At 43.1% G+C, this 13324-nt stretch overlaps 1 protein-coding gene across 4 annotated transcripts in view; it reads right to left on the bottom strand.

The window, feature by feature from the left end:
- Positions 1 to 13324, bottom strand: part of crlf3 (cytokine receptor-like factor 3) — a 73459-nt gene that overhangs the window by 25033 nt on the left and 35102 nt on the right. For all 4 annotated transcript variants that reach the window (XR_011883017.1, XR_011883015.1, XR_011883018.1 and 1 more), the window contains exons 2-3: positions 11593 to 11727; positions 2332 to 2539 (exon numbers count right to left, since the gene is read on the bottom strand). Coding sequence is in view for 1 of the 4 variants with exons in the window: in XM_072242129.1 (XP_072098230.1) it covers positions 2332 to 2539; positions 11593 to 11712 (328 nt within the window). In the remaining 3 variants the exon portion in view is untranslated. The remainder of the gene's footprint in view (positions 1 to 2331; positions 2540 to 11592; positions 11728 to 13324) is intronic.

Genomic DNA, 13324 nt, shown 5'->3' with positions numbered 1-13324 from the left:
AAAACTCAGCGCGTTTGTCTTTAAGTGCAGGGTGCTTGGACTCAAGGTGCCGAAGCAGTTTTCAGGGCTTCATTGCCTCATTAGACAACTTGTCTCCACATATCACACACAGAAGGCTTGGAGCTTGCGAGTCACCCGTCACAATAAAGCCATATTTTATGTTCGACTTGTATTTTCTGTTGAAGGAAGCTTTTTTTTAAAAAAAGAGAAGTCTCGGCCTCAGCTGTCTCTGCGTTATCATCATCGTTAGGCCTTTTACGTCCCCTACCACCTCTTCTAAAGAAACTCTCAAGCGACATTTGTTTTTTTACTCATCATACCGCCAAATCATATCGTTTCCTCGCGGCCCGGTAGCACATGCTTTGCGGCCCGGTGGTTGGGGACCACTGCTTTAAAGGACATCAGAGATGTTCTTCTTGAAAGAAGGGGATTTACTTCCTCCATTATTGCTGTTGGTCTCACCTACATCTCCATTCCCGAACATCCACATTCACCCCATCTTCCTACCACCTTAACAGTAACAGAGTTCTGCTTGTCCTTACCTACCACCCCATCAGCCTCCACATCCAACACATTGTCTGCAACTTCTTTGGAATCCTACCACCAAACAGATCTTTACCTCCCCCATTCACTTTCCTCAGGAATCATTCCCTCCATGATTCCCTTATCCATTCATCCCTCCCCACTAATCTCCCCGCCCCTGACATTTATCCCTGTAATCTAAACTGGTGAGACCTGTCATAAATTGGGAGACCGCTTTGTTGACTGCCCCTGCTCCATCTGTCAAAAGTGGAATTTCCTGATGGCCAAACATTTTAATTTCCATTCCTATTCTGACACATCGGTCCATGGCCTCCTCTTGTGCCATGACGATGCCACCCTCAGAGTGGAGAAGCAACACCTTATATTCCATCAGGGTAGACTCCAACCTGATGGCATGATATAGATTTCTCCTTCCAGTAAAAAAAATTATTTCCCTCCCCTCTTCTATTTCCCACTCTGGCCTCTTCTCACCTCCGTATCACCTCCCTCTGGGTCCCTTCTCCTTCACTTTCTCCTGCCGTCCACTCTCCTCTATCAGATTCCTTTCAGCCCTTTATTTTTCCTACCCACCTGACTTCACCTATCACCTTCTGGCTAGCCTTCCCCTCCCCCCAACCTTTTTTTATTCTGGTGCCTTCCTTCTTCCTTTTCAGTCCCGAATGTTTTCAACCCAAAACGTCAGCTGTTTATTCATTTCCTTTGATGCTGCCTGACTTGCTGAGTTCCTCCAGCATGGTGTGTGTGTTTCTCCGGACTTTCCGCATCTGCGGATTTTGTTACGTTTAAAACGAACCCTTTCCTCCCTCCCATCCACCCACCGAGACAGGCCTCCAACCTCAGGGCCTCCAGTCAGACTGCAGATTGGGCTTTCTGACCACAAGCCAAGTATGATATTTCCAACATCTAGCTGTACTTGCTGTCAGCCCCCCGTCTCTTCCCAAGCTTTGTCTTGTCAGAAGTGCCCAGATTTACTGAAGCCTCAGTGATCCCAGACAGATCTGTAAGCTGAGACACTGCCCAGAAGGTTTGCAATGGTAAATACCCATACATTGATTCCTTCTGCTCTCAACCTTGAAGAGGTCATGGCAAGGGGAAAAAAAATACACAAACTTATCTTCCATGACCTTAAAAGACTGACATGTAGATATTGTTGCAAGACAAACAGCCATTGCGATCAATTCGTCTCAACTTGAACCAATCAGGTAAATTGGATTTGAAATCCAACAGGGCCTCCCCACAAAGGTTGAACTCTGCTCACTGAGGTTTATTTTGGGCCGGGGGGGGGGGGTGTGGAATAGTAGCGTAGCAGTTACCATTACACTATAACAGCACCAGTGACCCCGACTCAATTTTGCTGCTGTCTGTAAGGAGTTTATGCATTTTCTATGTGATTGTGTTAATTCCCTCCAGGTGCTCTGGTTTCCTCCCACATTCCCAAGGTGTACAAGGTTAGCAGGTTAATTGACCGCATGAGTGTAAGCAGGCAGTGTGGACTCATTAGGTTCATAGGGTCTGTAACCTTGCTAATCTCTGAATAAAATAATCTCTACTCGGATGAGAGTTGAGAACTATACATTGTGCTAAAGGGTCTTTCAGGTCCACCTTGATGTCCAAAATTAATTTTTCCTCCAACAGACAGTAGCTGTGTTTGTGCAGCCTGTCCTCTGTACGACCTTGAGAAGGCTGTCCTGAATCTCGGTGCTCGGCTCTCTGGAATGGGACTCTGATCCTCAGAGTGCCGTCCAATGAGCCTCAAGTCGGTCCCCAACCTGCCCCTTCCTGCTTCACCTTCTCTGAGCAGCTCCTCTGCCGTGTTCACACCATGCTCAATTAACTTCTGACAATCGTCCAGGGGCTTGATGCTCTCTTCTTCCACCTTATTCACCTCTTGCAGGAGAAACGTCAACCGTTCGTCCAGCAGCTTGATCACAGAGGCCTTCAGTTCTCTGAAGTGATGCTGCAGGGCGCTGCGGGTTTGAAGGGCACTGCCGTTGATCTGGACAGAAACAAAATGGAGATACTGCGATTAAAAGAAAATACTCAACAGCTCTTGGGATTAGATAGTACCCCACTGCTCTGCACTCCTTATATTTCTTACTTTAACTTGTAGCACATTCTATGTATTGGACTGTACTGCCACAAAACACATCACACGATGGATTTTACCAGGAGCATTGTATTCCAATGGCCTGAAAAATTGTTGAGGATCCCTACCATTCAACTCACAATCTCTGATTCACTACCGTCAGGAAGAAGAGACAGGAGCAACAGGACTAGGACTGCCAAATTGGGTAGCAGCTTTTTCCCCTCAAGCTACAAGACTAATGAATACCTTGCCACCACCGAGGTCTCGTCACCAGCATAGTGAGCTGTTTACCTGTGCTGCACACTACACATGCATTTTGAATTATACTTCATGAATTTATTTGTGATAATATTTTCTTTTGTGTTGTGTGTGATATATTATTATGGGTGCACCATGGTTCGGAGAAACATTTTGTTTGGTTGTATACAGGTACAGTCAGGTGACAATAAACTTGAACGCTAGTGATAATAAACCGGATTTTGATTAGTTTGTAACTGGTTGCACTCTTTCCATCAATTCCACTGGGCTTCTGAGTGCCCCTGAACATTACTGAAGGTTATGTACTTCAGTAAGTGAATCAAAAGGCAGAATGTCATAATTGTGCGGAATTCAAATGAGTGGCATTCGCAGGGCTCTGGATGCTAAAGTACATGAAAAGTTAGCAGACAGGTGCAGCCAGGGGTTAGAAAGACAAATGGCATATTGGCCTTTGTTGCAAAGAGATTGATTTTTTATCAAAGTGGAAATATTGCTAGAAAATACACCAGGAGTACCAGACATGTACAGTCCCTTCAGCCCACAATGTGGTGCCGATATCTTTACCTACTCTTAGATCAATCTAACCCTTCCCTCCTACATAGCGCTCCATTTTTCTTTCATCCACGTGCCTGTTTAAGTCTCTTAAATATCCCCAATACATCTGCTGTGCCACTAACCTATAAACTTCCAGTTGATTCTTAAAGCCTTGATTAAATGGCATCACAGAGGTGTACACGAGGCATAGATCGAGTGGACAGCCAGACTTTTCCCCCAGCACGTAAACGGCTAATATCAGGGGGCGTAATTTTAAACATGATTGGAGTAAAGTAGGGGGATATCAGAGAGTGTTTTTCTTTTAAATACACAAGAATGGTGGGCACATGAAATGCATGCAGGGGTGGTGTTCAAAGTTAATTTATTATCAAAGTTTGTATACATGTCACCATATACTCTGCGACTCTGAGATCCAGGATCAAACTGAGCACAAACAATTCAGCAGACGCTGGAAATCTTGAGCAATGCACACAAAATGCGGAGGAGCTCAGGAGGTTAGACTGCCCGATCAATCCAATCTGGCCCAAGACTGAGGATTAATTCCTTTATATAGCTGAGCCGACTCTCAGCTCAAGCAATAAACCTTATAAAACATAGGACACGCACACTGGGGTACTATAAATACTTGTAGGAAGGATGTCAAGGCCTCAGAGGAAGTGCAGATGAGATTTACTAAAACTATTCCAGGAAATGAAGATACTCAGTTATGTAGACAGACTGGAGAGGCCAGGGATAGTCTCTTTGGAGTTGAGGATGTTGTGAGAGGACTAGACCAAACCGGGGCAGTTTCTTCATTTGTGGAGAGGTCCACAGGAAAGAGCACGGGAGCTTGCAAAATGAAATGAACACAATGGTTCTCACTGCTACCATCAGGAAGGTGGTACAGGAGCCTCAAGACTCACACCACCAGGCTCAGGAACAGTTATTACCCCTCAACCATCAGGCTCTTGAACCAGAGGGGATAATTTCATTCACCCCAACACTGAACTATTCCCAGAACCTATGGTCTGTCTCATGGTCTCCATATTTATGCTCATTTATTTTTGTTTCCTTTTGTATTTGCAGTTTGTTGTCTTTTGCACATCAGTTGTTTGTCCATCCTGTTGTGTACAGTCTTTCATCAATTCTATTGTTTCTTGGAATTACTGAGTATGCCCATAATAAAATGAATCTCAGGTTTGTATATGGTGACATATATGTACTTTGATAATACACTTACTTTGAATTTTGAAAGGAAATGAATTTCCTGGCTCTGAGAGAGGAATTAGTGAATTGCACAGAGTCAGCATTGATTCAACACTCTGCATGGTCTCCTTCCTCTGCAGTTCTGTTCTGTTTTAAATCCACGCCACAGCCGACGATCCTCGCTGTATCATACCAATGAGTTACAATATCCATGGGCTAGAGTGGAAATAATACCAGGCATCATTCCTGTTACATTTTACCACCCTCTAAGCTGCACTGCCTGCACCCCAACTCACACCGGTCCCTTACTCTTCACCTACATTGAGGCTTTGTTTAATCAGGTCCTTATCTTAAACCTCTCACCTTTGTTTTAAAATACCATACAGCACTCTAATCACATGATGCCATAAGACTGTAAAACTAAGAGCAGAATTAGGCCATTTGGCCCATCAAGTCTGCTCCACCATTTCATCATGCTGATCCATTCCCCCTCCGTCACAGTCCTGACTAATCAAGAACATAACAACATCTGCCTTAAATATACCCAAAGACTTGGCCACCACAGCTGCCTATGGCAAAGAATTCCACAGATCCACCACTCTCTGGCTAAAGAAATTCCTCCTCGACTCCATTCTAAAGCTGTATCCTCTGGTCTTAGACACTCCCACCAGAGGAAACATCCTCTCCACATCCACTCTATCGAGGCCTTTCAGCATTCGATAGGTTTCAATGAGATCTCCCCTCATTTTTCTGAATTCCAGTGAGTACAGGCCCAGAGCCATCAAACACTCCTTATATGATAAGCCTCAGTCCTAGAATCATTTCCATGAACCTCCTTTGAACCCTCTCCAAAGTCCCACCAGATCAGAAGTCCTCTGCACTCCGTTAATTCTGCCCTCCAAATTAAATGGCTCCAGCATTATAAGAATGCCCTCAGATTCAGAATTACCACACGTTCATCAAAACATACAGGCAAATGCATCACTTGCATTAATAGCCAACATGGTTAAGGACGTGCTGGGGCCAGCCCACAAGTGTCAACACACATTCCTGTGCCAACACAGCATGCCCAAAATGTTCAGCAGAACACCACAAACAGCAAGAACAGAACAAATCCACAACAGCAAACACCCACACACACACACACACACACAGACAAGTCTCTAACTCTAGGACAGACCAGTGTCTCACAGAAGTACCCGTACTTGGTTACCTTGCTGCTCTTACAGCTATGAACGCTGGATAGAATTGGAGTTGGGTAATTGGAGGAATGCAGGCATTTGGGGGTTGTGTTGCTGCCCGGCGACAGGAAGAGGGCAGCATCACAGAGGCACCTGGACCCAAGCTCACGATATTGTTGTGGTTAATCCCTAACTGTCTTCTCAGGGGCATTCATGGAAGGCCAACAGATGCCATCATTACTTATGTCCATGTCCTGAGAGTGAATGAATATATTGGACAGTCTGGTCCAATGTCTGTGAGACGAGTGCACTGGAAGCTGAAGATGAAGCTGAAGCTGAAGGCGGGGTTGGAGGACTGCATGTGTGTGGATAGGAGGAACAGGGCTTGTTTGTATATGTTTCGTTGCTTGTGTTCTGCGTTGCTCTGCTGAACATTGTGGACATGCTATGTTGGTGCCAGGATGTGCGGCAACACTTGTGCGCTGTCCCCAGCACAAGTGTGTTGGTTGTTAATGCAAACGACCCATTTCACTGTATGTTTTGATGCGCATGTGACAAATAAATCTGATTCAGTACAGTGCAATATACAAAAAGTTTCTGAGTTACAATAAGACATTAAAAATTAGTGCAAAAAGAGAAATAGTGATGTAGTGTGCCTGGTTTGTTCAGAAATCTGATGGTGAAGGGGAAGAGGCTGTTCCTAAAATGTTGAGTGTGTGCCGTCAGTCTCCTGTACCTCCTCTCTGATCGTACAGGAGCCCAGGAAGAGGGCATCTCTCAGACGCTGAGACTCCATGCCTTTCTGAAGCACCACCTTTCAAAAGGTGTCCTCAAGGGTGAGGGGGCTAGTGCCCATGATGGAGCTGGCTGAGTTTACAGCCCTCTGCAGTTTTTTCCTGATCCTACACAGTGACCCCTCCACACCAGACAGTGACGCAACCAGTCAGAATGCTCTCCACAGTACACCTGCATCCGAATCAGGTGCGAACGCAGACTAGCAAAATACCCTTGAATAATGTAGCAAGTGACTGCAGGTACCTGTAAGCACCTTGCTACCCTGAGTCAGGATTTCAGGGAAAGGAGGATGAAGAGAAGACAAATAACTCGGAGAGGCTATGAACAGGAGGGAACTGACACTTCCTAAAACACTCCTGATGAAACAAACAAACCTGTGCTTACATTCACCAGCAAGCTGTGCCCACTTAACAAATACTTTGCATAAACAAGAGCATTTTTTAAAATCTTTCAACACGTTTTAAAAGGAAGTGATGCAACATGCCACAAAAGCCTCCGTTCTTCTTATCTGGACTGACAATTTCTGCTGCAGACTGCAATAGGGAGAAACAGGAAGGAATTTAGTTTAACAGAAGCCAGTGCTTCAGCAAAAGTTAAACGCTGGTATTGTTACTTGTGCCGGGGATGCAAAGATTGTACTGAATTTCCAGTGCTAAAGAAAACAAAATAACTGCACAAGACTCACCCAAGATTTAAACAGACCACTGCTCCATTTTAATGAGTTACTTCCTCCATCAGCTTGACTCTCCAGAGCACTACAGCACAGAAACAGGCCCTTTGATCAATTTAGTCCGTGCTGAACTAGTCCTATCGACCTGCACCTGGACCATAGTCCTCCAAATCCATGTACTTATCCAAACTTCTTTTAAATGTTGAAATTGGACCCACATCCATAACTTCTGCTGGCAGCTTGCTCCACACTTTCACCACCCCCCTTTTGTAAGTAGTGTCTGAAACATTAAACCATTGTTCCCAGAGACCATCTAATGGTTTTGTATGTTTGAAACATCTGCTTTTACTCTGTGGAGATGTTCCTTGATATTAATTTTTTTTTAAAAACAAGAATTTGAGATAGAAGTATGCTTTTTCCACTGGGGTTGGGTGAGACTAGAACTAGAGGTTCATGAGTTAAGGGTGAAAAGTGAAATGTTTAAAGGAACATGAGGAAGAGTCATGTTCCTTTAAACATTTCACTTTTCACCCTTAACTCATGAACCTCTAGTTCTAGTCTCACCCAACCCCAGTGGAAAAAGCATACTTCTATCTCAAATTTTTGTTTTTTAAAGAAAAAAATCAAGGAACATCTCCACAGAGTAAAAGCAGATGTTTCAAACATACAAAACCATTAGATGGTCTCTGGGAACAATGGTTTAATGTTTCAGACACAACTTACAAAAGGAACACATTTAAAGGATCCAACTAATGCAAAGAAAATCTGCTCCTTTTATTTTGATTGAATGGGACTTCTCCAGTCTGATGTGACTACAGGCCAGTAAGCTCACTGCCTGCAGTCAGGAAAATGCTTGATGCATTGTTTAGTAAGAAATAGCAAGACATCTGGATAGAAGTGGCTCCCACAAACAGACCCAACATGGAGTCATGAGGGGGTCCATCCTGCTTGACAAACTTGCCGGAGTTCTTTAAGGATAATGATGAGCACAGTGGATAGAGGGAACAGGTGGATATTGTAAACTTGGATTTCTAAAAAATCCCACATAAAAGATTTATCCATAAGGATACATGGAATTGGGAGTAACACATTAGCATGGATAGAGGATTGGTTAACCAACAGAAGGCAGAGAGTTGGGATAAATGGGTGTTTATTTGGTTGGCAGTCAGTGGTAAGCAGAGTGTCACAGGAATTGGTGCTGGGCCTACAACTGTTCATGATATACATTAACGATTTGGAAGAGCAGACTGAGTGTAGCGAATCCAAGTTTGCTGATGATACTAAATTGAGTGATAAAGAGTACTGTGCAGAGGATATGGAGAGTCTGCAGAGAGATGTAGATAGGTTAAGTGAGTGGGCAAGGGTCTGGCAGATGGAGTACAACGCTGGTAAATGCAAGCTCCTTCACTTTAGAAGGAAAAGTAAATAGAAAAATATTTAAATGGCGAAAGATTGCAGGTTCCTGTTGTGCAGAGGGACTTGAGGGTACTTGTGGAATGAATTGTAAAAGGTATGCAGTTCTGGTCTCCTTACTTGGGGAAAGACTTACTGGCTCTGGAGGCAGTGCAGAAGAGGTTCACCAAGTTAGCCTATGAGGAGAGATGGAGTCGTCTGGTATGAAATGAGGAGGGGGGGGGAGGGGGGGAGGGGGGGAGGGGGGGTGTCTTAAAGAAACATAAAATTACAAAAGGGGTGGATATGATGGAAGCCCAAAAGTTATTTCTACTGGTAAGTGAGAATAGAATTAGGGGAATAAATTTAGGACCTAGATGAGGAGAAACTGCTTTTTCCCCAGAGAGTAGTGAATCTGTCTAATTCTCTGCCCAGGAAAAGAGTAAAGGCTACCTCATTAAATATACTTAGGACACAGAGAGACAGTTCAGGCCTGTGCTACAAATTGATCAAAGGGACCCCACTGCAGCTGTTTGAAAAACTTCAAACTCAAAACGTGCCTGTTCCTTTTGGAAGTTTCTCAGCATGATGCAAGAGTTGAACAGTGGCAAAAATAAACTATGAGTAAATCTGTTTTCTGTCAAAGCCCCTGCATGATCTTGTGTTCACTTCACTGGGCTCTAAAGGGTGCATCTCTTTTAATTTCAAATCAGGGTACAACAGAAAGTCCTTGGACACTATTACTACCATACCCTGAACTAAATTTCAAAGAAAGGAATTGTGAAACACACACAAACTGGTGGAGTGGCATAGTGTAGCGGCTAGTGTAATGTTCTAACAGTGCTAGTGACCCCAGTTCAATTCCTGCTGTTGCCTGTAAGGAGTTTGTACGTCTTCCCTGGGATAGCCACTTTCAGCAAACTACGAACTTGGACTCCAAGATCCCTCCGCTTATCAGCACCATTAAAAGTCTTACCCTTAACAGTCTACTGTCTCTTTATGTTTGATCTACCAAGGTGCGTCACTTCACATTTGGCCTGGTTACAATCCACCTGCCATTGCTCTACCCATATCTGCAACTGATCTATATCTTGCAGTATTCTTTGCCAGTCTTCTACGCTATCCCACAACAGGAAGTTATGTTGCAGCTTTATAAAACTTTAGTTGGGGCATATTTGGAGTATTGCCACTTTATTAAGTACAATGAGTACCTAATAAAGTGGCCATTGAGTGTATCTAAGTGATTATATGATTATAAACAAGCATAAAGTAAAACTACAAGAAAAATAATTCTACACCTTACTCCAACCGAAGTAAAATACTAAGTGTGTTTGCTCACCATAAGCTACACGCATTGCTCCATTATAAGAAGATTTGTTATGTTCAACTTCAGCCCTCACATTGGACTTAAATTGGATGTCAAGCAGAACATGAACGTGCAATCTTGACTAACACTCTTGTCAAAGCCATTGCCTTGTGAATGGGCTGTTAAACTGACTTGTCAGCTGCTTGCTTGTTTAAAGGAAAGCAAATAATGCCAAGCTGTGAAGGAAACTATAGTGTTCCTTTTGTACTGTGAGCAGTGTTCATTCTTCAATAAATCCCCGCAAGACAAACTTATCCGAAATGACATTCCTCCGGATGTTGGATGTCACAAGGGCAAGATGAGTGTGGAAACACCAACACCTACAGGTCACACACAATCCTGATTGTGATATAATGAGTCTCAATCACAATTCACAACATGTCATGTAGCCATTCCGAATTGAGTACAAACTAACAATACTGAACAGAGGTTGGCAAAATATTTACACTTCTTAAAAAAAACTTGGAAGCCTGCAATTTGTATGGTTGGAAATAACTTTTGTAGCAAAGACTACAATAGTTGCCTTTCTTTCTCTTGAGCAGAGGCTGAGGGATATCTGATAAATGCTCTTAAGATTACGAGAGGCATACACAGTAGACAGTCGATATCTGTTACCCCAGGGTTGAAATGTCTAATACCAAAGGGCATACATTTAATTTGAGGGGATAGTTTCAAAGGACATGTGCAAGGAAAATTTTTTTTAAAGAAACAGAGTGGCAGGAGCCTAGAATACACTGCCAGAGACTCACCTCCCAGGTCATGCTCTCTTCTTGTTGCTGCCATTAGGAAGGTGGTACAGGAGCCTTGGGACCGATAACACCAGGCTCAGGAAGCTACTACCCCCTCAACCATCAGGCTCTTGAACCAAGGGGCTAACTTCACTTGCCCCATCACTAAAATGCCCCCACAACCTATGGACTCACTTTCATCTCATGTTCTTGATATTTATAGCCTATTTATTTATTACTTCTTCCTTTTTGTATTTGCAATTTGCCATCTTTTGCACACCAGTTGAATGCCCAGTTGGTGCAAATCTTTGATTCTATTATGGTTATTATTCTATTATGGATTTATTGAGTATGCCCACATGAAAATGAATCTCAGGGATGTATGGGTGACAACCATGTACTTTGAACATTGATTATGGAGGCAAATATATAAAGGTTCTTGGAAAGGCACTTGAACGTGCAGGAACAGATTAGTTTAGCTGGTGATTTGATCACCAATTTAAATTAGTTCAGTGCAACACTGTGGCTGAAAGGGCCCATTCGTATGCTGCACTATTCTATGTCTTAGTTCAACACGATCAACTCAATGGTTAACTTGGGACAAATAGCAAAAGCTGGCCTTGTATGTGTTTTTGGATGTGGGTATAGCTAACAAGATTAAAATGGCCAACTGCCTCATAGTTGTTGAATATAGCTCCTATACAACAGTTGACATTACAATTCAGTGGCTGTAAAGCAGTCTGGAACACCCAGAGGAGACGACCTACACTGCTTACACGAGAGTTCCTCCTTACTGAAGAGGCATTCCGGCTGCCAAAAGAAAAGTGACTAACCTGTTTCCTTGCCTGGTTCAGGCCCTGTAACCGTTGTTCCAATTCACCTTTGTAATTCTTTGCTGCGTCAATACTTTCTTTGGCTTCCTTTAGTAGCTCAGCCTGAATTTCAATTTCCATGATTGTGATCTTCCTCTAAGCACAACAGCGAAACAAAAGAAATTATTAGCCCTACTGATAAATAACGGCAAACTCTGATTTAAAGTTAACTCTTTATTGCATTTGCCATTCCAGCCTGAAACATTAGCTGCCCATCTCTCCACAGATGCAACCTATCCACACATATCCAGTATTTTACCAACAGCTCAAACATTTACTTAACTGTGGCTCGAAGGCATAGCGGCTAGTGTAATACTTTACAGCGAAAGCAGCCGGGGTTCAATTCCCACCGCTGTCTGTAAGGAGATTCTACGTTCCACATGTGACCACATACATTTCCCCCTATGTAACGTACCAAAGACATATGGGTTATGGTTATAAACATAAGCGATTCTGTAGATGCTGGAAATCCAGAGCAACACAAATGCTGGAGGAACTCAGGTCAGGGAGCATTCTTGGAGAGAAATAAACAGTCGCCATTTCGAGCTGAGATCCTTCATTTATGTGTGGGTTAGGGTTAGTAAATTATGGACGCATTATGTTGGTACTGGAAGCATGCCCCACAGCACATCTCAGATTGCATTGGTCATTAACAGACAACACATTTCATATATGTTTCGATGTATGAGTGACAAAGCTAATAAGCTTTATACAAGCTAAAAAAGCTTGTACATAGAACACAGAAAATCTACAACACATTACAGGCCCTTTGGCCCACAATGTTGCACCGACCATGTAACCTACTCTAGAAGCTGCCTAGAATTTCCCTACTGAATAGCCCTCTATTTTTCTAAGCTTCATGTATCCAGTGGAGAAATTTACAGGTTCTCTCTCAGGTTATGACAGCGCCTAATTGTTGTTCAAATACAAACAAACTATTTTATTTAAAACCATTCTGAACAATGTACATGCCACAAAATTTCTCATGTATAAGATTTTGATTACCTAACAACTGCTCAGATTAAATTCAAGTTGCCACAATCAGAAAACAATTCAGAGCAGGTAAATAGCGACAATTGTTGACATTGCTGATAACTGACAACTTGACAAATGCCAATGATCTGAAACCACAATTCGGAAAGCAAATCAGCAGTGATGAGTTTATTGTTCCTCTGCTCTTGTGGAACAATATCAATAGAGATCAAAAACAATCAAACTGCTGAAGAGTGGTGCATCGGTCCAGACTACTGCAGGAAGGAGGGGTTCCCATTCTGGGGTCCAAGGACCCCTTGGTTAATGGTAGGGGTCTATGGCATAAAGGACTGGGAAATCTTGCCACTCAACAGCAATTTGAGAGTTAAAATACACTCAGTGGGCACTTTATTAGGTACTCCTGTACCTAAAATGACCACTGAGTGCATGTTTGTGGTCTTTTGCTACTACAGCCCATCCACTTCAAGGTGGTGCATTTAGAGATGCTCTTCTGCACACCATGGTTGTAACATGTGGTTATTTGAGTTCCTGTTGCCTTCTTGTCAGCTTGAACCAGTCCGGCCATTCTCCTGAACTTTAACAAAGTGTTTTTGCCCACAGAACTGCCACTTACTGAATGTTTTTTTTTTGCGCACCATTCTCTGTAAACTCCAGAGACTGTTGTGCGTGAAAATCCCATGAGATCAGCAGTTTCTGAGAT

This window comes from Mobula birostris, chromosome 24 (genome assembly GCF_030028105.1).
Source record: "Mobula birostris isolate sMobBir1 chromosome 24, sMobBir1.hap1, whole genome shotgun sequence".
Lineage (NCBI taxonomy): Eukaryota > Metazoa > Chordata > Chondrichthyes > Myliobatiformes > Myliobatidae > Mobula > Mobula birostris.
Note: the sequence above shows the minus strand (reverse complement) of the source record. Positions and strands in the feature narration are given on the sequence as shown.